Source organism: Cetorhinus maximus, chromosome 4 (genome assembly GCF_964194155.1).
Source record: "Cetorhinus maximus chromosome 4, sCetMax3.hap1.1, whole genome shotgun sequence".
NCBI classification, from domain to species: domain Eukaryota; kingdom Metazoa; phylum Chordata; class Chondrichthyes; order Lamniformes; family Cetorhinidae; genus Cetorhinus; species Cetorhinus maximus.
Genome location: NC_135882.1, coordinates 151,272,805 through 151,300,615, shown reverse-complemented (window position 1 = coordinate 151,300,615; position 27,811 = coordinate 151,272,805). Strand labels below are relative to the sequence as shown.

The 27,811-nt window shown below is 42.2% G+C and overlaps 1 protein-coding gene across 1 annotated transcript in view; it reads left to right on the top strand.

Annotated features, from left to right (window-relative positions):
- Positions 1 to 27,811, top strand: part of LOC144680103 (adhesion G protein-coupled receptor B1-like) — a 288,487-nt gene that overhangs the window by 149,485 nt on the left and 111,191 nt on the right. The window contains exons 2-3 of the mRNA XM_078541250.1: positions 4,152 to 4,310; positions 22,384 to 22,491. Coding sequence (XP_078397376.1) covers positions 4,152 to 4,310; positions 22,384 to 22,491 — 267 coding nt within the window. The remainder of the gene's footprint in view (positions 1 to 4,151; positions 4,311 to 22,383; positions 22,492 to 27,811) is intronic.

Below are 27,811 nucleotides of genomic sequence, written 5' to 3'. Positions count from 1 at the left end.
TATATAGCCTGAATTGGTTGGTACCTGTTGAGGTAGACTAAGGGGATGTAGGGTACTGGTCAAGTAATTTTCATGGCTGCACCTCATTTGAGAGAATTTGCTGAACTGCCAGCACTCCTTTTAGGCAGCTCACTGACCTGGGGCTGAGAACTACGGTGAGCAATTGATTTTGATAGGCCTGCAGGAGCACCTTAAAGGGAAGAGGTAAAAGCTTCAGGACAGGAAGGCAATGGCAGGGCAAGTTTATCAGAGCCTGCAACTGCAAGGAGTTGAAAGATTGGAAGCCTTTCAGGCTCAAAGCACACAAGCAACGGGAGTAAACTGAGTGCCAAATCTGCCTCCAGTCTTTCCTCAATGTAGCTAAGGATGACTTTCATGTCCACTCAAAAGGGCCACTTCCTAACCTCTGTCATCCACATTTTTTTGCGTAGGAGAAGCGTCTAGTAGTCACAAAATGGACAGAACTAAAAATGATGCCAGCGGTCATAACAATATCAACTGACCTGAGTTGGCATTTATTATTTATGGTTTAGCAGGAACTTTGGCTGCCCGAAAATTGGATTGGGTGTACAACTCTTCAGTTACCCATGCTGAAGAGGATGGTGACACAAAGATGATCCCCTGGTTCTACCTAATCAGTTGAGCCAGTAGAGCATTGCATTTTTCATCCAGCAAGATTACAGCAACCTGAATCACAGAGATTCAAGCAAATGCAAACAGATGGCGGAATCTTAGGGGGCAATTTTAACCTATTTTACCCAATCTCGCCCAGTAGGAAATTGATGGAATCAAACTAATAGGTAGTAAATTCATGCCAGGTGTGAAACAGACAATTGACCTCATTCACCAGTTTCCTGCTGGGTGGGTTAGGTTAAACTTGTTCCCCATAATGTCAGTGATCAGTTACAGTTTTGCACATGATTCAGTAAGAGCTGGAATAGTGCCAGTGTGTTATTATTTTCTAGCTTGAGTTTGTTTGTCATCCAGTCTTAGACTGAAGAGAATGGTTCTTGAACAGGGTATCTGGATAAAATAAATAAGACAGTTCAATATTGATATTTAATAACTGCATTTATTTTCAATGTACTTCTCTGTCTCATGATGATGAGATTAATAATTATTAATGCTTAGTAAGATTGTCAATGAGATTTCATTGTTACCCAAGGAAACCCCTTTTCTTGCCTCCTGTTTAGTCTTAGACTTGGTAAAAGATGCGCTGAGGGTGAAATTGATCTCCAGCCAAAATGTGGAAACCGTCAGAGTAAATCATGCCCATGATTTTTTCTGTGGAATTCAGTTGGGGGAAAAAATGGGCTGCCAATTCTCTACTGCCCATTTTACACTTTCATCAAAGTGTGATTTTGCCCTCGCTCTGTCTTAAACTTGAATTTTAAAATATCCCGAACATTAATTAAGTACACTCTGTAATAATGAAAACCACACCTTTATGATATACTTATTACGTGTCAAATTTGCTGTGAGGCAGAAATACGGTAAGGCAAATGTATAGCTTTCAGCCCATTGTTGGCATTAATCGAATTGTCAATTTATTGTTCTAGGTTTATGTGACTATTTTCTGAAAATCAAAGCTAAATTTGTGCTGCCTCCAATATATTTTGTTTCTAATGGTTTATGAGTTGTTGATCACTTCTAGAGCTGTGACCATTGTACTGATACCTTGGTATCCTACCCTCACGTGTGTTTGCAACATTTATTTCTAATTCATAACTTTATGTGCCCAAGAACTGTTTTTTTTTGTCAAAATAAGTGAAAAATTACATTGCATCTAACTTGTGGAACAATATTTTAATAATGAGTCAGAAACCACGTGGATAAATAACAAACACTGGTGTACTTTAAGGATCTGGTTTAATTTTGTGAATCTGACTTTAAAATATTTGGTTGCATATTTAATATAATCATTAGAACTCTAAAAGAAGAAGGTGCTTTTCAATTGTTTTTCCTCTTATCTATCTTTATCTGAATCGCTGTTCTTAATCTCTGTCCTTTCCACATGTGTGTCTTACCAATTGCAATATTTCTCTATGCCTGCTTTCCTCCTTTCTTATATCGATCTTAGCCACAGTCTTGATTTCCCTGACCAGTCTTGATATTTCAGTATTTTGCTTGCCTTTTCCTTTGCTGATCTTGATGTCTTACTCTTTGCTAGAACCTCATTAATTTACTAATCAGAGTATGGCAGTTTAGTAGTTACGGTAGATTAGTAGTTACGGTAGATTAGTAGTTATGCTACTGGCCTAGTAATCCAGAGGCCTGGATGATTATTCTGGGGACACGAGTTCAAATTCCACTATGGCAGATGGGGAATATTAATTAAATAAACCTGGAATAAAAAACTAGTATTAGTAATGGTGAATATGAAACTACTGCATTATTGTAAAAGACCATCAGATTCATTGATGTTCTCTTGAGAAGGAAATCTGCTGGTGTAGCCTACTTGTAATTATTAAGTGTCTTTGAAATGGCCTATCAAACCATTCAGTTCTATTGAATAAGGTGTCCCACCACCACCTTTGGGGGCAATTTGGGATGGACAATAAATGCTGGTCTTGCCAGCAGTGCCTACATCCTGTGAATGAATAATAAGAAAAATATTAATTGACTCCATGCTTTGCTGTTTCTTTTAGCGCTGTTGAAGTTTGCTATATCTTGCACGCTCCCGTATGGCTGTCGAATACTTATACCACTTGGGCCTCTGATTCTTTTGCACTCTTAATCTATCTATTAACTGACCTTTTTGCTTGCTCTCTCTCCTTCCTTCACTTGTCCAACTCTCTGTTATTTGTGACAAAGATGTGTTCCTCCACCCATCCTTCTTTCTGTCACAGCTCTTTTTCCAGCCTTTCCTCTACTCTCTTGAATGCACTTTACTCTTTGTTCTCTGATACCTCTTTCTCTCAGCTTGGGCTCCCAGCCTCCTGTCATCCCTTTGTTTGCTTCTTTTCCTCCTGCTCTCTTTCTGGAGGTAATAACTTTTTTAACAACCGAAATGCAGTTACCTTCACCTAAATTGCATTATTTATTGGTGCTTCTACAATCTAGAATTTGACTGAAATGAGATTCAAAAAATACTTATCACTGAAGACATTTTATTTTCAAACTTGATCTGCCAGCAGTGAGTTGCTGAAAGAGAATCTGACTTCTTAGAGGCAGACTGCACAACCCCAATTGTTTTTTTGTGTGGGCTTTGCAGTTTAATGTCACTCTACACTTTCTCCTCTTTCAGTAATCTCCCTGCAATTCACTGTATAGCTTTCTATGGATTTTCTTGGTTTTAAGCACCACTGGAACACAAACCAATGCAAGGTGATGAAACAGGCCAACATTGTTCATTTATTGTTTGTGTTTACACAGTTGTCAACCAATCAGACCTTTTCCTTATTAAATATGCATGATGCAGGCAATAATGAATGCGGCTGTGCACTGTCTCGACAAGTTGACAATTGGCTGAGGAAACAATGGCTCATCTTGTGCTTTGATCGGGCCATCTTTCTCTTTACATACCTTTTTGTTTGCAAAGGCAGTACACAAAAAATTCATTATATGCCTTTATATTACATCATAAAGATTTACTTTTTGCATTTCCATATTTAATTTTCTGGTTCAGTTTTTTTTTCAGTCTTTTCATTACTTATTTTATGGTTTTCCCCTCTCCACCAACCTGCAGTCCAGTCAAAAATGACATTAGAATATCTTTCAAGTATCATCAGTTGAGCTCAACTATTTCCATCAACAACTGAGATTAACTTCTCTCAAAGGATGGTTGAAAAATTTGGGACAGCAGCATGAAATCTCTCTGTATTGATGCCAGAGTCTGATTGCAAGCACAGAAAACTGATACACCTCCAAAGTGCTACAAATACATCCTTTTCTGTTTGTGCCTTGATCATAGTCAGCAGGTCCTCCTCTTTGACAGGAATACCACTGGCTGTAGGCTAATGGGCAGAGGAAAGGAGAGAGGGAAGGGGCCAAGAAGCAGAAGGCTTCATTGGCCCCACGGGTAAAGCTCATTGCATGATGCATTCATTTGTTCTTATAGGCTTGATTGTAGTTAGCAAATGTAGCTTAGAAGCGCCGGGAAATTACAAAAAAAAAGTCCTGTATCTCATACTGCTCTGGTTCTTGACTAGGTGGCTGGAATGCCTGGTCGTCTTGGGGTGACTGTACCAAGTCGTGTGGGGCTGGATTGCAGACCCGAAGCAGGACCTGCCATTCCCAGTTAGAGGAAGGGTTTGTTTGTGAAGGAATTTCAGAAGAAGGAAGATTATGCAATAAGCAGCCTTGTAATAGTAAGTTTCAATTCTTTTATAGGAAAATGAACACTGTACAGTTTGGCCTCTTGATTTAGCTGTTCTCCGAGATTCTCCCTCTATTCTCCTTTCCGACCTTTGCTTTCTACTTGCGCACTTTTCACACATCCTCCTTGTATCTCCTGTGACAAAACCAAAACTTCAATTTTCCTCTCCTGTTTTCTCACCAATGCATAGCACAGCCTGTCAGACCCAACACTAGCTGTTCTCCCAACCCAATCTCCCAATTCAACTCAATACAGTATGACACTGTATTTTAAATACAAAACCCAGCACCACCTTCTGTCTTCAGTCGCTGTTTCTAAGCTACTCTTATGAAACAGGCCAACAGCTGACCCAGAATAAGTTCCTAGAAAAATGGCCATCTTCAAATAGGCTGCCTCAGAACTCATACAAGAAATCCCCAATAATAACTGAGAGAATAGTTCTAGCTGACCTTATGTTAGCCTTTCTCAAATCTTCATAATTGGTCATTTGTAAGGTTGTTCCAGTCGGCTGCAATCTCTGTTCTGGCTTGGTTTGTCAGGGCTGACCACTGTCCAGATCTGACCTCAACGGATGGAACTGTCCTCATTCTAACATTTCCTTTCTTTGTGTTGGGATTTGTCACCCTGTTTCTCATTTGTTCTTCACAATCATGACTCAATCCCTTTCCTCCACTCTTAATCTCACCCCATATTTCACTCATTCTTCTAAACATTACTGTTCGCATCTTACTTTTCTTATGGCCTAAAGGTTAAACGATATGTGTAACAATTGTAATGTGTGTTATACTACTGTCTGATTTCTGTGGTATTTCAAATATGCTTAATATTGTTGCATTAAACAGGAGACTTACCATCAATATCCCTGTCATAAAGAATTATGTTTAATTGGGTGTAAATCTTTTGCAGCATTAAATAATGGCATTATCCTGGACTGTACCTTTTAGAATTGTTTATTTCCTTTTCTTGTTATTTCTTTCACAATATTTATATTAAAATTTAACTTTTTAATTAGTTAATGAGTTTATCCATTTAGAAGCTGATTCATATAAAGGGGGACAGTTTGAGATCTGTGTGTGGAGCTACCTGATCTTGGCTGGGATAATTATAGGGTCAGGGAGGGTTAATCAACAGGTATCCAGTCATCCCTCTTAGAAATATGCCTGATCTATGTTGGATGTGGATGTGGAAAGAATCAAGCAGCCTCAGTAAAATAGCCTCATGATGCTCAACATTAAGGCTCAAGCATGAAATGTTGCCACTTGCCAATCTACCGGAGGGTGGAAAATGTTTGTGGAACCATCCGTAACAAGGAATCAATGCTGTGAGAAGAGGAGAGGAGGTAGCAAGGGGAGAAAATTGGCTGAGAAAAGTCATCAGGAAAAATATGACTTTCTATGAAGTTCTTGCAACACTTCCCAGCTTTTGCAGAACTGTGAATACTATCACACTTTGATCTTACTGCCTAACCTAATCACCCTTTATGCAGTGAGGCTTCCTTCACTCACTTCAAGATGCTTAGTTTCTGATAAACCTGTCAAGTTGAAAAATATATTTAAAAACCTCATCTGATGTGCAAGAGAAATTTGCTCCATATCTATTCATTTAAAAAAAAAAATCACTTTCCAGGTAGGGAACACAGATTGGAGAAAGAATCATTCAAAGCTGCTTTTATGAACTCCTCAGTGACCTGCATTTAAAGTAAAATTGTCAGAGATTGGGTTTTGCTTCTCTCAATTAAGGCTGGAGGATGGCCACAGAAAGAAGGGAAAAATGCAGCAAAAAGGATGGAGTCTTATTAATGATCACATTAATAGAAACAATCTTGTAGTTAAGACCATTTAAAAACAGATGAATCTCATGAGTGTTTCACAATTGAACTGAATTGTTGGGAAGATTATTAGCAGACCAGCTGTGGATTATTACACTTTAAAATGTAAAATTTGATATATAAAAATAATGGGAGAAATTTGCAGAATAGTCTACGATGAGGGCTTTATACAGTTCAATCACTTTTCTGTTGAATTTTGAGGTAAACCTGTTGAAATGATGAATGTATATGACATCCTCATCCAACTGTCTGGATAGATTGAGTATAACGGAGTGTGAAGCTAAATTCACGCAAGTAGGTACAATCATATATTTAGCATACTTGAAAGATAGTGATCTGTGCAGGAATCCATCTCCCTTACAAACTCAGACACTGTAGCTTTAAATAGGAAGTATTTTCTAAATTGGCTCTAAATTTCAATATTACAAAGGAAGCTGTTTGTACATGATTGAATATGTAACTTTCAAAAAAGCTATAAATATTTACATATGCACATACATACAAACATAAATACAAACATACGAATTAGGTGCAGGACTAGGCCATTCGGCCCTTTGAGTCTGCTCCACCATTTGATCACAGTTGATCTGTTTGCAGCCTCAACTCTACTTTCCTGTCTACCCCTATAACCTTTGACTCCCTTGTTAATCAAGAATCTATCTAATGCAAACTTAAAAATATTCAATGATGCTGCCTTCACTGGTTACTGAGGAAGAGAATTGCACAGACTAATGGCCCTCTGAGAAAAAAAATTACCCTCATCTCTCTCTTAAGTGGGAGACTCTTTAATTGATAAACTGTGTCCACTAGTTCTAGTCTCTCCCATAGGAAAATACCCTCTCAGCATCCATCCAATCAAATCCCCTCAGGATCTTATATGTCTCAGTAGCATCACCTCTCATTCTTCTAAACTCCAATGTATACAGGCCCAACCTGTCCAACCTTTTCTCACAACATAACTGCTTCATCCCAAGGAATTGGTTGAGTGAACCTCCTCTGAACTGTTTCTAGTGCAATTATATCCTTTCTTAAGTAAGGACACCAAAGCTGTACACAGTACTCTAGATGTGGTCTCACCAACACGCTGTACAACTGTGGCAAAACTTCCACACTTTGATACTTGATTCTCCTTGCAATAAACAACAATATTCTGTTTGCCTTCCTAATCACTAATTGTACCTTATACCAACTTTTTGTGATTCGTGTACCAGGATACTCAGATCCTCTGTACTGCAGAATTCTGCAATCTCTCCATTTATATCAGGCTTGTCCAACCTTTTCATTGGGGGGGTCACATTTCCGTTTTCTCACTCAAGGGGCCGATGAGTAAATTTCAGAAAGGTAAGGTTTGGCAAGACGTTAAATGTGAATTTCAAAATTAAGTCGAGGTATAAAGAAAAGAAACAACTTGCTGAGCAAAAATAAAGCAATGTCAAAGCAATAAATTGATAATTAAAAAAAGAATAGTTAATAAGGATCACCATTAGAGTGTGAGAGAGACAGAGTCTGTTTGTCTGCCTCACTTCCAATCTCTTGATTATCACTCACGCAGTCTCAGCCACCATGTGAGTGGGTGTGAGGGTGAGTGAGAATCCTGAGGCTGCGAATGAAAAGGCGCGCGCACCCACACACATTCACTTACTCACTTCCTGTTTCTCCCACACCCACTCACTCGCACTCCCCCCCCACACTCACTCACTGTCTCCCGCACACTCACTCTCTCCCACACTCACCCACTCACTCACTCTCCCCCCCACACTCACTCATTCACTCCCACACTCACTCACTCTCTCCCACACTCACTCACTCTCTCCCCCCGACACTCGCTTACTCTCTCTCCCACACTCACCCACTCACTCTCCCACACTCACTCACTCTCTCCCACACTCACTCACTCACTCTCCCCGACACTCGCTTACTCTCTCTCCCACACTCACTCTCTCCCACACTCACTCACTCGCTCTCCCACACTCACTCACTCTCTCTCCCCCCCACACTCACTCACTCTCTCCCACACTCACTCTCTCCCACACTCACCCACTCGCTCTCCCACACTCACTCACTCTCTCTCCCCCCCACACTCACTCACTCTCTCCCCCACACTCACTCACTCTCTCTCCCCGACACTCGCTTACTCTCTCTCCCACACTCACTCTCTCCCACACTCACTCTCTCCCACACTCACCCACTCGCTTTCCCACACTCACTCACTCTCTCTCCCCCCCACACTCACTCACTCTCTCCCACACTCACTCACTCTCTCTCCCCGACACTCGCTTACTCTCTCTCCCACACTCACTCTCTCCCACACTCACTCACTCTCTCCCCCACACTCACTCACTCTCTCTCCCACACTCACTCACTCTCTCTCCCACACTCACTCACTCTCTCTCCCCGACACTCGCTTACTCTCTCTCCCACACTCACTCTCTCCCACACTCACTCACTCTCTCCCCCACACTCACTCACTCTCTCCCCCCGACACCCGCTTACTCTCTCCCCCACACTCACTCTCTCCCACACTCACCCACTCACTCTCCCACACCCACTCACTCGCGCTCCCCCCCCACACTCACTTACTCTCCCCCCCCACACTCATTCACTCACTCCCACACTCACTCACTCTCTCCCACACTTACTCACTCTCTCCCCCACACTCACTCACTCTCTCTCCCCGACACTCGCTTACTCTCTCTCCCACACTCACCCATTCACTCTCCCACACTCACTCACTCACTCTCTCCCACACTCACCCACTCGCTCTCCCACACTCACTCACTCTCTCTCCCCGACACTCGCTTACTCTCTCTCCCACACTCACCCATTCACTCTCCCACACTCACCCACTCACTCTCCCCCCGACACTCACTCATTTACTCTCTCTCCCACATTCACTCTCTCTTCCCCATACTCACTCACTCACTCACTCACTCTCTCTCCCACACTCACTCACACTCTCTCCCCCCCGACACTCACTCGGTTACTCTCTCTCCCACACTCACCTACTCACTCTCCCACACTCACTCTCTCTCCCCCCAACACTCACTCACTTACTCTCTCTCCCACATTCACTCACTCACTCTCTCTCCCACAATCACTCACTCTCTCTCCCCCCCGACACTCACTCGCTTACTCTCTCTCTCACACTCACCCACTCACTCTCTCTCCCCCGACACTCACTCACTTACTCTCTCTCCCACACTCACCCACTCACTCTCCCACACTCACTCACTCTCTCTCCCCCGACACTCACTCGCTTACTCTCTCTCCCACATTCACTCTCTCTTCCCCATACTCACTCACTCTCTCTCCCACACTCACTCACTCTTTCTCCCCCACACTCACTCACTCACTCACTCTCTCTTCTCCACACTCACTCACTCACTCTCTCTTCCCCACACTCACTCACTCTCTCTTCCCCACACTCACTCACTCTCTCTTCCCCACACTCACTCACTCTCTCTTCCCCACACTCACTCACTCTCTTCCCCACACTCACTCACTCTCTCTTCCCCACACTCACTCACTTACTCTCTCCCACATTCACTCACTCACTCTCTCTCCCACATTCACTCACTTACTCTCTCCCACACTCACTCACTCTCTCCCACACTCACTCACTTTCTCTCTTCCCCACACTCACTCACTCTCTCTTCCCCACACTCACTCACTCACTCTCCCACACTCACTCAGTCACTCACTCTCCCACACTCACTCACTCTCTCCCACACTCACTCGCTTTCTCTCTTCCCCACACTCACTCACTCACTCACTCTCCCACACTCACTCAGTCACTCACTCTCCCACACTCACTCACTCTCTCCCACACTCACTCGCTTTCTCTCTTCCCCACACTCACTCACTCTCTCTTCCCCACACTCACTCACTCTCTCTCCCACACTCACTCAGTCACTCACTCTCCCACACTCACTCACTCTCTCCCACACTCACTCGCTTTCTCTCTTCCCCACACTCACTCAGTCTCTCTTCCCCAAGCTCACTCACTTACTCTCTCCCACACTCACTCACTTACTCTCTTCCCCGCACTCATTCACTCACTCCCTCCCACATTCACTTACTCTCCCCCACACTCACACACTCATTCCTACACACTCTCTCTCCCATGCTCATTCACTCTCTCTCTCTTTCTTACACTGAGTCTGTCTCTTTCCCCCTGCCCTGGGCAGTGAGTCTCACCGTGCACCCTCCCCACAATCCCCCACCGGCACCATTACACCGGCGTCTTCCAGCCTGGCAGCATGTCTATCCCTCCCGCGCCCCTACCTGACAGCGAGTTTTTCCCTCCCCCACCCAGCCCAGCCCAGCCCAGCAGCAAGTCTCTCTCTCCTCCGCCTGGCCTACCTGACAGCAAGGCTCTGCCTCCCCCACCCATCCATCCACCCAGCCCAGCCCAGCCCGGCAGTGAGCTTCTCCCTCCTTGACCCCTACCCGACAGCAAGCCTCTCCCTCCCCACCCAACCCATTCCAACAGCGAATTACCCTATCCCCACCCAGCCCAGCCTGGCACTGAGTTTCTCTCCCCCCGACCCCTAGCCATGAGCAAGTCTCTCCCTCCCCAGCCCAACAGCGGGTCTCTCCCTCCCCCTCCTAGCCCAGCTGCGAGTCTCTCCCTCCCCCTTCCCGGCCCAGCTACGAGTCTCTCCCTCCCCCAACCAGCAAAGCATGGTAGTGTGACTCACTTTACCGATCTCGCGCTCTCCCCAGTACCTCCATTTCCAGAGCCCACTTGCTGCCACCAGTGTTGCTGCTCCTCTAATCATGGACTGCTTCTCTCCCACATTTACTGCTGCAGAGGAAAGGCCTGTGATTGGAGGAGCAGTTTCTTTCAGAACTTACTGCCATTTTGAAAACTACCTCCAGGAGCCACATTGGCGGGGGTGGCTTCGCACGACACATCCGACCCACGGGGCCGTGCATTGGACATGCCTGATTTAAATAATATACTGCTTTTCTATTCTTCCCGCCAAAGTGAACAAGTTCACATTTCCCCAAATTTTGCTCAGAATCAGAGGATTTTAACAGCACCGTAGGAGGTCATTCGGCCCATCATGTCTGCACCAGCTCTCCAAATGAGCAAAATAACCTAGTGCCATTGCCCCACCTTTTCCCCATATTCTGCACATTGTTTCTATTCAAATAATCATCCAATGCCCTCTTGAGTGCCTCAGTTGAATCTGCCTGCACCAAACTTCAAGGCAGTGCATTCCAGATCCAAACCACTTGTTGCGTGAAAAAGTTTTTTCTCACATCACATTTGCTTCTTTTACAAATCACTTTAAATCTGTGCTTTCTTGTTCTTGATCCTTTTATGAGTGGGACCAGCTTCTCCCTATCTAACCTGTCCACCCCGTTCATGATTTTGACCATCTCTATCAAATCACCTCTTAGCCTTCTTCTCTTCAAGGAGAACAGTCCCAACCTCTACAATCTATCCTCATAGCTGAAGTTTCTCATCCCTGGAACTATTTTTGTAAACCTCTTCTGCACTCTCTCCAATGTGTTTACATCCTTCCTATAGTGTGGCACCCGAAACTGTACACAATACTTCAGCTGATGTCTAACTAGTGTTGAATAAATTCAGCATAACCTCCTTGCTCTTGTACTCTCTGTCCCTATTAATGAAGCCCAAGATACCATATGCTTTATTAACTGCTCTCTCCATCTGTCCTGCTACCCTCGATGATTTATGCAGTTCCACACTGTCCTCCTTGCAGTTCACACCAGTCCCAAGCTTCATATCATCCACAAACTTTGAAATTGTTCCCTGCACACCAAGATTTAGATCATTAAAATATATCAAGAAAAGCAAGGGTCCCAATATTGACTCCTGGGGAACACCACTACAAACCTTCCAGACCAAAAAATATCCATTGACTATTACTCTCTGTTTCTTATTGTTCAGCCGATTTTGTATCTACGTTGCTACTGTCCTTTTTATCCCATGAGCAATAACTTTTCTCACAAGTCTGTTGAGTGGCACTTTGTCAAATGCCTTTTGTACACCACATCAACAGCATTACCCTCATCGACCTTTTACTCCAACTGCCAAATTTCTGCCCACCCACTGAACCTATCCATATCCTTTTGCAGACTCTTTATGTCCTCTTCACAACCTACTCTCCTACTATCTTTGTATCTTCAGCTCATTCAGGACCATACATTCAGTCCCTTTATCCAAGTCATCGATATAGAGCGTAAATAGTTGAGGCCCCAGCACTGATCCTTGTGGCACTGCACTAGTTACAACTTGCCAACATGAAAATGACCCATTTACCCCTATTCTCTGCTTCCTGTTAGCCAAACAATTGTATATCCATGCTAATGGATAGAATTTTCAGGTCAGCGTGCATCCAATCCGCTTGAGCGGATTGTAAAATAGCGCGTGATGATGTCGGACGAGGAACCTGTACGTAGGTTGTACTTGGATTTCTAAAAGGCATTTGATAAGGTGCCACATCAAAGGTTACGTGATGACGTCAGGTGAGCGTCCCAACATCATCCCATGCTCGCACGATATTTCAGTCGGCGGGCGGGGGCAAAAGTCGAAGTGCACCCGCCGACAATTAAAAGGGCAATTAAGCCCATTAAAATTGTAATCGTCCCCGATTCTTCGTGGTTGGCAGATGGATGAATCGGTCAGGCGGCCTTTGCATTTTTCATGAAACCTCATCCAATGGCAGGATGAGGTTTCCGTTGTTAAATAAAAAAATAAAAATCTAAGGACAGCGTTTTTATAATGTATATGTTCAAGTGACTGTTTGTGATGCTTGGGCATTTTCGTCCTGATTTTAAAATCTTTATTTAATACTTTACAGCTCTCTGCCTTCAGGGAGCTTTCATTCTGCTCTCGCCTGCGCCCGCGCTTACGTCAGTGCCTGCCCTCCTCCTGCCCTCAACCCAGCAGCGCTGAGCATTTCAGCACGCACTTCACGCTGGCGGGCCATTAATTGGCCAGCCAGCGCGAAATCCTGGTCGGAGCCAATCGCGGTTGGCGGTCTGTTCCCTGGGTGCTCCCGGACCCGCCGATCACGCCTGCCTGCCAACCTGAAAATTCTGCCCAATATGTTACCCCTTACATTATGAGCCCTTATTCTGCGTAGTAACCTTTGACGTGACACCTTATCAAATGCCTTTTAGATATCCACGTACACCATATGTACAGGTTCCTCTTTATCCACATTGCTTGTTACTTCCTCAAAGAACTCTAATAAATTAGTCAAACACAATTTCCCTTTCACAAAACCATGTTGACTCTGCCAAATTGCATTAAGAATTTCTAAGTGACCTGCTCAAGCCTCGTTAATAATGGATTCAAACTTTTCCAATTGACAGATGTTAGAACAATTGGTCTGTAGTTTCCTGCTTTCTGCCTCCCTTATTTCTTGAATAGAGGAGCTACATTCAGTATTTTCCAATTCGATGGAATCTTTCCAGAGTCTAGGGACTTTTGGGAAATTACAACCCCAATGCATATACTATCTCAGCAGTGGCTTCTTTTAAGATCCTACGATGCAGGCCATCAGATCCTGGGAACTTGACAGCCTTTAGTTCTAATAGTTTTCTCAGTATCCTTTCCCTAGTGATTTTAATTGTTTTAAGTACCTCCCTCCCTTTCACCTCTTAATTTACAAGTATTTCTTTGATGTTATTTCTGCCTTTTACAGTGAAGGCAGACACATAATACCTGTTCAAAGCTTCTGCCATTTCTTTATTTGCCATTATTAATTCCCCATTCATAACCTCTAAAAACAATTCACACTTTAATTACTCTTTTCCTATTTAAATGCTTGTAGAAACTTTGACTATATGTTTTCACATTTTTAGCCAGCTTTCCCTCATTCTACGTTCTCCTGCATTTTTAGAACCATTCTTTGTTAGTTTTTACATTTTGTCCAATCTCCTGACCTTCCACTAATCTTTGCAGAATTGTACATTTTTCTTTCAATTTGATACCATCTTTAACTTTCTTAGTTAGCCACACATGGTGCATCCTTCTTAGAGATTTTCTTTCACACTAGAATGTCTCTTTGCTGCACGCTATGAAATATCTCCTTAAATGTCTGCCACTGCCCTACACTTTAACCTAATTTCCATGTCACTTTAGCCAGCTCTGCCTTCATACCCTTGCAATTGCCTTTATTTAAGTTTAGAACCATAGTCTTGACCCACTCTTCTCATCCTCAAACTGAATGTGAAATTCAATCATGGTATGATCACTGCTACCTAGAGGTTCCTTCACTATAAGGCCATTAATTAATCTGTATCTATGCACATTACCAGGTCTAGAATAGCCTGCTCTCTGGTTGACTCTAGAATGTGCTGCTCTAAGAAATTGTCCTGAAAACACTCTATGAACACATCTTCTAGGCTGCCTTTATCAATCTGAATCATTCAATCTATATGTAGGTTAAAATCACCCATGGTATTGCAGTACCTTTCTTATAAGCCCCCATTATTTCTTGATGTATACTCTATCCTACAGTCCTACTATCCTATATTTACTGTTAGGGGCCCTATAAACCACTCCCACACGTGACTTCTCCTTTGCTGTTTCTTATTTCTAACCAAACTGATTCTACATTTTGATATTTAGAACTAAGGTCATCTGTCACTACAGCACTAATGTCATGCTTAATTAACAGAGCTACCCCTCCACCTTTTCCTAACTTCCTATTCTTCTGAAATGTGCTAGACCTTTGAATATTCAGGTCTCAGCCTTTGTCATCTTGCAGCCATGTTGTGTAATGGCTATCAGATCACATATATTTATTTCTATTGAGCTGTTAATTCATATGTTTTGTTACAAACGCTACATGCAGTTAGATACAGCGCCTTTAGCCCTGTCTTTTTACTATTTTTGCAAACTCTGGCCTTACCTCATGGCGCATTTCTAACTTTGCACGACCTGTCCCTATCTGCCACACCCTGATTATCATTACCTTTATTGCTACCTTTCTCTCTAGCCTTGTCCTTTCCCTTTAATTTACTACATCTTCCCTCATATGATCCCATCCATCGGTTTACTTACCGATCTCGATGTCAAAGTTAGCTAGCGCTCTTCAGTTACAAACTTTCAGCTCTTTGGTTTAGTTTTACTGTGATTCCAGCCACAGTGGGACCAATTTCTGATACACCTTCCTTTGTGACAAGCCTATCCCCCTAATGTTATCAGCACAAAACAAGTTCCCAAATCAACAGAAAGGCAAAAAAAAAATCTAACCAACTCCTTTTGTAACTCCCTGATATTTGTTTTAAATAAGGGATCTTGATGGTGAGACTTCTGAGTTGAAGTCACCCTCTATAATTTGCTGTAAAAGCACCTTTGTGTGAAATTCAATTAATTGCTATTGTAACAAATATGTTGACCTGGTTAAACAAATCAATACCTCCATCGAAATGGACTCCAGAATTTTGAAAAAGTGCATCAGCTATTATCACAGCATGATTTCATACCCTCCTAAGTTCACCCAGTAAATGTGTTATGTTATATTTTGGGGGAAGGAATGATTGCAGAACAAGGAGCTTTGTATTAACACAATATGGGAAAAACTGTGCTTTTGAATTTTTATTTTAATGTGTAGTAAAACTGTGTCGATCAATTGTGAGTTTTTCCCCAGGTTAACAAAGTGCTTCATAAAAATGAATCACAGGAGAAACAAGCATTCCTACCCTACCTAAAAAATCTTCCACACACATTTGTCAGAGGGGAAGATAACAACTTAATTCTCATATTCGTGATAGCAAATTCAATAGGGGGCATGCTTCATTACAAATTGTCCATTCGCGCCTGTGCAACCCAGTCAATTTTCTATTGCATCAAAATAATTTTTTACTTGATAAAGAATGCGTACAACTGCCTCTTTCATCTTTCTAGCTCAATAAGATACATTAAGGTGTCATTCTCCCATTCTAGTAATTGTTAAAAGCAATCCCCATGGCTTTTCTATGTCCCTTTTTCCATCTCTGATGTCCATTTTAATAAGACTTCATAAAAGCCAAGAGTATTTCCTGCTTTCCTTATCTATGCAGCCTGTTGCAGGAGAAATCAGCTTGATGGGCCTTGTTAGTCCTGCCATTTCTACCCAAATCCTATTGGCCCAGCCTTTCCCATGACTCTAAGAAATCACTGACCGGCATCAAGGAAAGAGGAAATTGTCAATCAGGGACACATTCAATTTTGTCTAAGTTGAAGGTGCAAATCTTTTTTATCCAATGTGAAATAGCAATGTGCAATGAACAGGAGAATTGAGTGCTAAATTGCTGTGTGACTCCTGAAGACTTTCATGGGACTTTTGGCAACAGGTTTACACTTCCTTAGATTCCGGCAGGGTGGGGGAGAGCTTCAAAATGTGAACGCAATTTAAATATTTATTCTAGTTGAGTAGTTTGTCTTACTTTCCCTTTTGAGCTAAAATACATTCCACTTTGATCTTTAGACCTCAGTACTTTTCTGCAGTGAAATCCATATGAAGTGTGACTGCAACACCATTAGTACAAATCAGTAATTAAATAAATTTCCTCAGACTGATTGTAAAAATAAAGAATAATTTTAATACATAAAATGTTTTTATCCTTTACTCCAGTTTTCCTAGGCTATTTAAAACCCTTAGTCTATTCAGAACTGCTAAATAATTTTGTTCTCTTATCCTTCCAATAAATCATGTGAATGGAGTCTAAACCTTATTGTTAGTAATAATACCAGATGGGTACTTGATGTATTCATATGACATTGTTTTCCCTTATTTGATGCAGATATTAATGTTTGACTACCATGCTAACAAGCTAAATGCACAGATTGCCAGCCTTGGCTGAATGATAGTACACTTACCTGTAAGTAGTAAGGGTATGGGCTATGACCAGAAAATAACATGGAAGAAATAACATAAAACTAAAGAAAGTGGTCAAGAGTGCAACGAATGTAAAGGACTGGGTTAGATATAAAGAACTGAAAAGGAAGGCAGAGCTTGAATACTGTAGAAAAATGAGACATGTTACTGAAGCTTTTTGCCTTTTGGCAAGAGTGCCAAATTTCAAATGATCACAGCAATTTATACCATGGGAGAAAAGGGTGCTGATTGGTTGGTAAGTCCATTCTGATTGGCCAAGGTGTTGCCATTAGAGGAAACAGTGGGGAACTATAGGCTCCCTGAGCCGCCAGGTAATGCAAAAAGGAGCAAGGCTTGAACATATTCCTTTTGATTGCAAAGAATGAGCCTTTTTGCATAAATTTATGTCACTTCTAGCAAGCATAAATGAGCCACATTACAAGCTCGACTGATTATCTTAAATCAATTGTTACTGTAGCTATTAGCACACTCAGCAGGGGTTGTCCAATCACAGAATCACATCCAACAGTGGAAGTCCTGCCTACCACACAATCAAACAATGCCCTTGATGAATTTCAGTGGCTGTGTGATGCCAGGTACAGAGGTAGGATGTCCCAACAATTGGCCGATCCAAAGAAACAACATGTTTCTTCTGCTGTTCATAATAAACTGCGTACAGACCATACTCAACCAGTTCATGCTTACGAAACCCAAAACAAAACATCTATGTTAGATGTGATTCTATGATTAAGCAACACTTGTTGAAATACTGTGAGTACGCTAATAACTACGTGAACAACCAATTTAGTTAATCAGTCGGGATCATAATGTGGTTCATTTTTATGTTTTCTAGAAGTGATGTATGCAAGGACCTGTTTTTTGAAAGCAAAAGGAATATGTTCAAGCCTTGCACCTATTTGAATTGAAACTATATTGCTGTTCCTTCACTATCGCTGGGTCAAAATCTTAAAACTCCCTCCCTAACAGCACTACTGGTGTACCTACACCACATGGACTTCAGCAGTTCAAGAAGGCAGCTCACCATCACCTTCTCAAGGGCAATTAGGGATGGGCAATAAATGCTGGCCTAATTTTAAACATTTCCCAGAAGCTTGTGGAGCCTTTAGTTCCCCTCTGTCTGAAGCATTGCTATGGAGAAAGCAATCAGAGTCTACTTGCCAGCCAATCGGCAACCTTTTCTCCTATAGTATAAATTGCTGTGATCATTTGAAATTTGGCATTCTTGCATTTATCCTGATGAGTGCAAGATGTAAAGCTTTGGCAACACGTCTCTCTTTTCAGCAGTAGAAAAGGAAAATGAAAAAGTAAGTACTTCAAAAGGAAATACAAAAATAAATTTCCAAGAAACATTAAGATAAACACAAAAGGTTTAAGATAGAAGATAAATGGTAAACAAGGGTAATGAGAGCCCTTTAAAATCAGATTAGGGTAATATTGTAGATGAAATTGAGGAAATGGTGGACATGTTGAGTAATTGTGTTGTGTCAGTCTTTGCATTTAAGAAATAGAATAATATACCTGACATTCCATAGAAGCTGCCAGTGGCTTGAGGAACAGAACTTGCAAAAGTTAACATAAGCAAGGAAACAGCGTTTGAAAGAATGATAGCACTAAAGCCTGACAAATTCCCAGAACCTGATGGTTTCCATCCCAGAGTTGTATAAGAAGTAGGTGAGGAAGTTGCAGATTCTTCAGCTATAATCGTCCAAAGGTCCCTCATTTCTGGAACCGTCCCTTTTGATTGGAACAATGCAAATTTCAAACAACTTGAGAGAAAAAGAAACTGGGAAATTGTAGACCTATTGGTCTAATATTTTGCGGGGAAGTTATTAGAATTTATAATTAAGGAAAGAGTGGCAGACCGTTCAGAAAAATTTGAGCTGATTAGAGAGTGAACATGGATTTGTAAAGGGTAGATCATGTCTAACAGGTCTAATGGAGTATTTTGAGGATGTAACTAAAGTAATAAACAGGGAAATGGCTACAAATATAGTCTATAAAAGCTTTCAAAAGACAAAGTTCCAGATAAGAGACTGTTGGCTAAAATTAAACCTCATGGAATTGAAGGCAAGTGATTGACCTGCTTAGGAGATTGGTTAAGTGGTGGAAAACAAAGTAGGGATACTGAATTTGTACTCTAATTGGGAAGAAGTAACTAGTGTTATCCCACAAGAACAGAGAAACAGGAATAGGCCATTTAGCCCCTCGAGCCTGTTCCACCATTCAATGAGATCATGGCTGATCTGTGACCTAAGTCCAGCCTTACCCACCTTTCTCCCATATTCCTTAATACCTTTAGTTAACAAAAATCTATCAATCTCAGATTTAGCATTAACAATTAATCTAGCATCAGTTGCCATTTGCAGAAGAGAGTTCTAAATTTATACCACCTTTTATGAATGGAAATATTTCCTAATTTCACTCCTGAAAGATCTTGCTCTAATTTTTAAACTATTCCCCCTAGTCCGAGACTTGCCAACAAGTAGAAGTAATTTATCTTTATCTACCCAAGCTTTTCCCCTTAATATCTTGAAGACGTTGATCACATCACCCTTTACCCATCTAATTTTCAGGGATTACAAACTTAATTTGTGTTATCTCACCTGGTAATTTGATCCTTGGAGTCCAAGTATCATTCTGGTAAATGTAGGCTGTGCAAAGACCTGCGATGGAATCTTAAATATTCACTGTATTTATTAATAACTAAGATAACACAGTACATAGCCATATATCCAAGTTTGCTGATGATGCAAAGGTTGATAACATAATAAGTTGCATAGACAGGAACATAAAATTACAAAAGATTGAGAGAATAATTGAGTGGGTAAAATTGTAGCATGTGGATTTAAATGCAGGCGATTGTGAGATGTTTATTTTGGATCAAAAATGGTAAAAAGCTCAGAACAGTGGGGGTCTAATGATATTTAGGGGCCCATGTGTACAGACCACTAAAATATAATGGTTAGGTACAAAAAATAATCAAAAAGGCTAATGGAATGTTGGCCTTTATAACTTGAAGGTTAGTATACATGGGGGAAGAAGTTTTGCCTCAACTGTACATAGCCCTGGTTTGACTACATCTGCAGTACTGTATAGAGCCTGGGCACCACATCTCAGAATGGTCCCATTGGCCTTGGATGGAGTGCAGTGCAGATTCACTAGAATATAACCAAGGTTCCAAGGGTTCAATTATGAGAAGAGTTTACAAACTGAGGAGAAATGAATTGGCTTGTATTCACTGGAATATGGAAGGTTAAGGGGTAATTTGTTGGGGGTTTTGGGATTTTGAAAGGAATATATGGGCTAGGTGGAGAGAAACTTTTTTCTGCTAGTGGGAGGGTAATGACTTAAATCAAAGCCAGTCTATTCAGGAGAGAAGTTGGGAAATGCTTCTTCCTGAAAAGGGCGTTAAAAGTGTGGAACACTCTCCCACAAAAAGAAATAGGTGCTACTTCAATTTTTAAAAATGAGATTAATAGGCCATTGCCTAGCCAAGTTCAAAAAGATATGAAGCAAAGGGACTTGGGATACAGATCAGCCATGATCACATTGAATGAAGGAACAGATCTGAAAGTATGAATGATCCACTTCTGTCCCTTTATTATCTCTTTCCTGACTGTAGAGGGCACTGCCCTTTACTCTCTAGTATGATGTTCCATTTTGACACTTCATGGCTTTTTTGAGTGAAGTTGTCAATTTATTTAAACCTTTGCTAAATCTTAGGTTATTTCCTGCAGAAACCTTGGGCCCAGTACTACTGTATTGAAGCTATTTAAACTGCTTTTAAATGGCACCCTCTGTAGCCAGATATGGCACCCAGCCCCTTATATACTGTTTTGCACCAAAGTTTTTAGATCAGGATAGTGTTCCATTCATGGATAATTCAGTTAGTAATAGGGTTGAAAATCATAAAAGTTTACTGCACAGATGGAGGCCATTGGCCCATTATGTGGGCACCGATCGAAAAAGAGATATCCAACCTAATCTCACTTTCCAATTTTTGGTCTGTAACCTTGTGGATTATGGCACTTCAAGTTCTTTTTAGTACTATTTAGCAATGACAGTTTCTCCCTCAACCACCTTTTTAGGCAATGAGTTTCCAAACCCTCACCACCACCTGGGTGAAAATTTCTCCTCAAGCCTCCTCTAGTCCTTCTACCAATTACTTTAAATCTATGGTTTAAATCCCTGGTTATTAACTTCTCTTCTAAGGAAACTAGGTCCTTACATCCACTCCATCTGGGTTCCTCATAAGCTTATACACCTCAATTAATCTCCTCACAGCCTCCTCTGTTCCAAAGGAAATATATGATCATTAGATCAGAAATAGGAGCAGGAGTAGGCCCACCGAGCCTGCTTCACCATTCAATAAGATCATTACTAATCTGATTCTGGCCACTTTGTTGCCTGCCCCTAAGTACTGCAACATTTTGCAGTCTCTCCATTTAAATAGTATTCTGTTTTTCTATTCTTCCTGCTGCAATACACTCAATTTGTCAACTTTTTGCCCAATCACTTAACCTATCTATATCCCTTTGTAGACTCTTTGTATCCTCCTCACAACTTTATTTCCTACCTATTTTTGTAACATCAGCAAATTTAGTCACAATACAGCTGGTCCCTTCATCCAAGTCATTAATATAGATCACAAATATTTGACGCTCCAGCGTTGATCCCCGCAACACTCCATTAGTTACAGATTTCCACCTGGAAATGACAAACTTCTCTTCCAAAGAGAAGGTTCTGATTTCAAGGGTGATGAAACAAGAAATTAACGCAGGCGACAACAAACTTGTGTTTTAAAAGCTCGAAGGCCGTAGGAGGAAAGACACATTGAAAGAGGCAAGCCTGCTCACAGAATAGATATCCTGGAAAAGAATAAATCGAGCAGGATGTTGGGCATCAATTTGGATTTCACCCACTTTCTTTTAGATTTTAGAAGCCCACGACAAAACACGGCATATTGTATTGACATGATTATGTTCTGTTGTGCTTGAAGTAATGAAATCAGGGCTTGCTAATGGATAATGACTACTTTTGTTTTGATTTGAGAACCCAAGGCAGAGAGACACGACTCATTGTGCAGCATAATAGGGAGGTGAAAGAAAGCAAAAGGAAGGACAAACTATACCAGGTAGTCGTGAATTGGTAGTACCAAACTAACCCTTTAAAATACTGAAGACAAATGGGAAAGTAAGACTGAGGGAGGGGTAAAATGCTCTGAATTTTGTGGTTTGGGGAATCAAAAAGCTAGGGTAGGATAATGTGCCGTTTTTCCTGCTTTAAGTGATTTCATTGTGAAACTGTAATCCTTAAGATGCTTAAAGTGAAAGCAAAGGTTATTCACACAAGCCATTGCCTTGCCATAGCATATGGACGCTATAATTCCAGAAGCCAATCACTGAGGTCAATAGACTACAGGAAACACCAAGATGTTGACGGTTTCCATCGCTATGGATACTCCTTATCTCAGACAGGTAAGTGGTGAAACACAAAGTCCTTGTTCAATACTAACCCTTTCTCCAACCCATTGTACGTCTGCCACAGCTTTCACTATGAAATTGCTTCACTGTGTTGCTCTATCACCTCTAAACCTGCTTGATTTTTTTTTGCTTTCCATGCCTTTAAAGAAGCTTGGTTGCTGTAAGTGTAATACTGTTTATCCAGCTGGATTTCTAAGAAGATTTTTTTAATCGCACATACTTTCAGTTCAAAATATAATGGGGCCCCGGGAAGGGAATAACTCAAGCCTTAATATTTAATTGCAGGACTTAATGGTCTCCTGTGGGTAATTAATGTGTTAGGATTTAGTCCAAAACTGGATATTCTAGTCATATTTTACACTGGTAAATTATAAATGGTTAGCTAGAATGTCAGTGGTCTTCCTAATTCAAATAAATTGTATTTAGAATTTCACTCCATTTAAAAAAGAATCTCATGTGTATACTGCACACAACATTAACAGATTACCAACTAATTTGCTGTATCAAATGCATATGCGAATATACCCGTCACTGTGAAGTTAAATTCATAAGCAGTGTGAGATTTGGGATCTTTTCGAAGTCTTAACCGATTTGAATTTCAGATCTATTTATATAGCACCTTTTAATATCATAAAGTGCTTCAGAAGGAGGCACAGAAAGCAAGGCTTCACCCACTGTGCAATGGTAGCACTGTCACCTTTGAGTCAAAAGGTTGTAGGTTCACTTTCCACAACGGAGACATGAGCATAGAATCTAGACTGATATCCAGTACACTACTGAGCGAATGCTGCACTGTTAAAGGGGTTGCCTTCCGGATGAGATGTTAGACCAAGGCTTTACCCACCCTCTCAAGTGGATGTCAAAGATCCCATGGCACTATTTTGAAAAAAGCATTAGTAAAATTGGAGTCCGTAAGGTGAATGGGGCAGGTGTGAAATTTGTCCTGACACAGAGATTAATGGCGAATGGTTTGTTTTCAGAATGGAGAAAAAAAATCTCATTGGTGCCCCCAAGAGCTGATATCAGGACAGTTGCCCTGTTTGATCTGTTTTAATCATCAGGACTTGAACATACAGGGAATAATTTTTAAGTTTGCAGATGACACAACACTAGGAAATATCATAAACAGTGAGGACGATAGTAACAACTTTAGGAAGATATACAAAAGCAAAATACTGCAGGTGCTGAAAGCCTGAAATTAAAAACAGAAAAATACTGGAAATGTTCTTCAGGCCTGGCAGCACCTGTAGAGAGAGAAACAGGGTTAATGATTGGAATTTAATGCTGGCTGAGGGAGCAGGGAAAGAGGTGGGGTAGGGGGTGGGGGTTCAAATGAATAGGGTGAGAAATGAAGTTTCAAGCCCCCCATGTTGGGATAGAAGCACCAAATTCTCCCAGCAACGGGTTGGAAACAGGTTGGCAGTGCCAGCAGCGCAGGGTGGGAAGCTAGGTGTCATGGCTTTGCGTGCAACGAATACTCATTAAACCACAAGTTTTTGCGATTAAATGCTACCATTGTGATTTAAGTTGGAGGCTCACAGGGAGCACCAGGCTTCGCTTTCACGACCGGTTAAAGTTGGTGTGGAGTTTGCGAGGCAGTCTTCAAAGTGAAAGATGAGCCAGTTGGAGCTGTCTGTGGTTACTGGGAGGGTTTGCTGAAAGAGGGGGGAGGAGACTGAGAAGCATCACGGAGCAGGTTGAGGCTGGCCAAGGGGAGGTTGAAGGTGACTGAGCGACCATCGAGGCGATCAAGGGAAGGTCCGAAGGTGACCAAGGGAATGTTGAGGAACACTGAATGGAGTTCTATAGTCACTGTGAGCAAGGCCAGGGTGTGCTTGAAGAACACCAGAGTGTGGTTGAAGAACACAAGGGTGACCACCACTCGTTCATAAGCATAAGGTTTTAGTTGAAGGCCAGGCTACCAGTGGACGACATAGCTTCTTCCTTCTGTTCAATTTCTGGAGGCAAAATTGGGCTTGTCCACCTAGTGTTCCTGGAACCATGGGGGGAGGAGGAATGGCACAGAAAAAGGGTGGCATTAAGTCCTGTACAACAGCAGCTAGAAGGCAAAAAAGGTGTGTGACCAGACCCTGAGGCTGCTCAGTATGGAGGCAACTGGGGCCAGTGCAACTATAATGGGAGTCCTGGAGTCTACTGCAGCCTCCTTAGCTATCTGCAGTTGACTGAGAGGCAATGCCAATGATGGTTGAGGATGTCTTGAGGGAGGCAGTCACTGACCTATGTACTCTACTCCAGTGCAATTTGTGGACATTTGGACTGGAAGGCTGCCCAATGCCAGCAGCTTTAAAAATCACTGCGGCATTGAATCTACACCAGCAGCTTCTTCCAGGGCTCCACAGAGGGCATATGTGGAATTTTGCACACATCACTGCATCATAGAGGTTCCAAATGTATTGTTTAAAAGTGCCCAAGAGTTTATGTACTTCAATTCAGATCCAGAGCACAAGGCGCAATATTAGTGGACATTGGTGGCTTTCCCACAGGTGCAAGGGTTAATCGACTGCATGCATGTGGCGATCAGAGTTCCCTGGGACCTATCTGTGTACTATAAGGGCCTGGCACATATAGGTTAATATGGGACTGTATACAGTACTGCCCACACAGTGATGTAAGAGAGCACATGACCCGCACCCAGGGTCAGTTGCGTGTTGGACAAAACAGTGTACCAGCAAGCATGGAGACAGCTCCTAGCTTGTACCCTTTACTGTATATTTGTAAGTAGTTCTAAGAGTCAATAAAGACTTACAGGTAATCTGTGTATGACTATGAAGTCTTCTTTAGTCCTACTGAACTGTAACCACCATCCTACAATAATCTGCAACCTTCACAAACAGAAAAGGTTCCTACTCCACTAAAGTGCAATTGGTGTGCAGCTACAGGAGTTGTATCCTCCAGCTGTGTGCTCAGTTCCCAGGGAGCTCTCATGATCCACACATTATTCCCAACTCCCAGGTGCCACAGCCATTCAAGACCCTGTGTGCCTGCAGGGATGGATTCTAGGTGACAGGGGTTCTCCCCTCAAAAGCTGGCTGATGACACAAGTCCGAAACCCTTGTACTCCAGCCGAGGAATGCTGCAATGCTTCCCATGGCCCCACAATGGCTACTATAGAACAGATCATGAAGACCATTAGAATGTTGAAACACCGCTGCCTGGACCTCTCCAGTAGAGTTTTCCAATATCCACCTGAAAGGATCTCACGGGTTATAGTTGCATGCAGTGCACTGCACATTCTCGCACAGCAGACGGGGGCCCATGAATTGCTCATTCTGAACAAGTTTCAGTGGACATGATGCCTTTGAAAACCAATCGCTGGCCCTTATACATATGTGACCCATGCATATCCACCGACATCAAATCACCAATAAATGCAGAAAAGTCACTGCATCCTTGTCATCCCAGCCACAGAGATGTCAACAGTTCGAGGGAAGTCCTAGCACCTCGTGCTCCTCTTGCATAGTCGCAACTGTATCAAACTTGCGGTCAGAGCAATGACATGCAGGTCCGAACATGTGGGCAGCATTTTCCCGTCAGTGAGCAGGGGGCGGGGCCCGCTTGTCGACGCGTAAAATGATGCGTGATGACGCTGGGCGTGCGTCCCAAAGTCACCACATGTCATTTAGATTGTCAGTTCGGCGGGTGCGCAGCCAAGTTGGCTGTGCGCCCGCCAAACTGTCAAAGGCCTAATAAGGCATGCACGAAACAGTGCAGGGAACCACTCAGGGAATTCCACCCCCCCCACCCCGCCCACCCCCACCCAACCCCCCCGACAAGGGGGAAATTCTGGCCCATATTTGGTAGCCATTGAGTAGCTTATTGAACATGGCTCTCCATGACGGTCATCAACATGCCCATGGGGTAAACCAAGCCCTTGCCCATTTGTGACAGGCAGAGCTCATGGCTTGTATGGACTCCTCCATCATCTGCAGTTGATGTGGTGTACATGACTTCCAAAAGGCATTTGACAAACTGCCATATAACAGGCTTGTCAGCAAAGTCAGAGCCCATGGAATAAAAGAGACAGCAGCATCATGGATATAAAATTGGCCGAGTGACAGGAAACAGAGAGTGGTGGTGAAAAGTTGCCTTTTGGACTGGAAGAAGATATATAGTGGGATTCCAGAGGTCAGTGTTAGAAGCCCTGCTTTTCTTGATCTATTAATGACTTAGTGACTTGGGTGTACAGGGCACAATTTCAAAATTTGCAAATGTCAAACTTCAAAGTATTGTGAACTGTGAGAACAGTGTAAACTTCAAGAGAATATGGACAGACTGATGGAATGAGCGGATAAGTGCCTGAAGAAGTTTAACGTAGAGAAGTGTGAAATGATACATTTTGGTCAAGAGATTGAGGAAAGGCAATATAAACTCAAAGGTACAATTCTAAAGAGAATTCTAAAGCAGCAGCAGAGGCACCTGGGGGTATATTTGCAAAAATAATTGAAAACGGCTGATTGAGAAAATAAGGCATATGGGATCCTGGGCTTTATAAATAGTGGCATAGAGTGCAAAAACAAAAAGTTATGATAAGCCTGTATGAAACAATGGTTCGGCTTCAACTTGTGTCCAACCCTGGGCACTACAAGGAAGGATGTGATAGAGAGGGTGCAGCAACGATTTACAAGGATGGTTCCAGAGATGAGGAACTTCAGTTCTGTTGGTAGGCTGGAGAAGCTGCAGCTGTTGTCCTTGGAGAAGAGAAGATGACGAAGAAATTAGATAGAGATGTTCGACATCATGAGGGGGCTGGACAGAGTTGATAGGAAGAAACTGTTCCCACTGGCAGAAGGACCCAGAAACAAAGGACACTAATTTAAGGTGATTGGTAACAGAAGCAGCGGTGACATGAGGAACATTTTTTTAACAAAAGCAAATGGTGAGGATCTGGAATGCACTGTCTGGGTATGGTGGAGGCAGATTGAATTGAGCCCTTCAAAAGAGAATTAGATAGGTATCTGAAGAGAAAAAAAAATCCGGACTACAGGCAAAGGCAAGGGAGTGGAACTAGGTGACTTGCTGTTGTGAAGAGCCGACATAGACACGACAGGCCAAATGGCCTCTTTCTATGCTGTAACCATTCTATGATTCCATGATTCTACTAGATTTCTAGTTGTGTGCCCTGTGGCTTGCTTGCTTATAGTCTTGTTAGGTCTTAACCTTCCCTCCCCACCAGATAACCTTATTGTTTAGCTTAATTTTTGATAGTTCTTTTTACAGATCTCACAATTTACTTCTGCATGGACTAGATTGTATACTTCTCTGAGTGCTGTCTCTGAGAGATCGCATGTCTGAC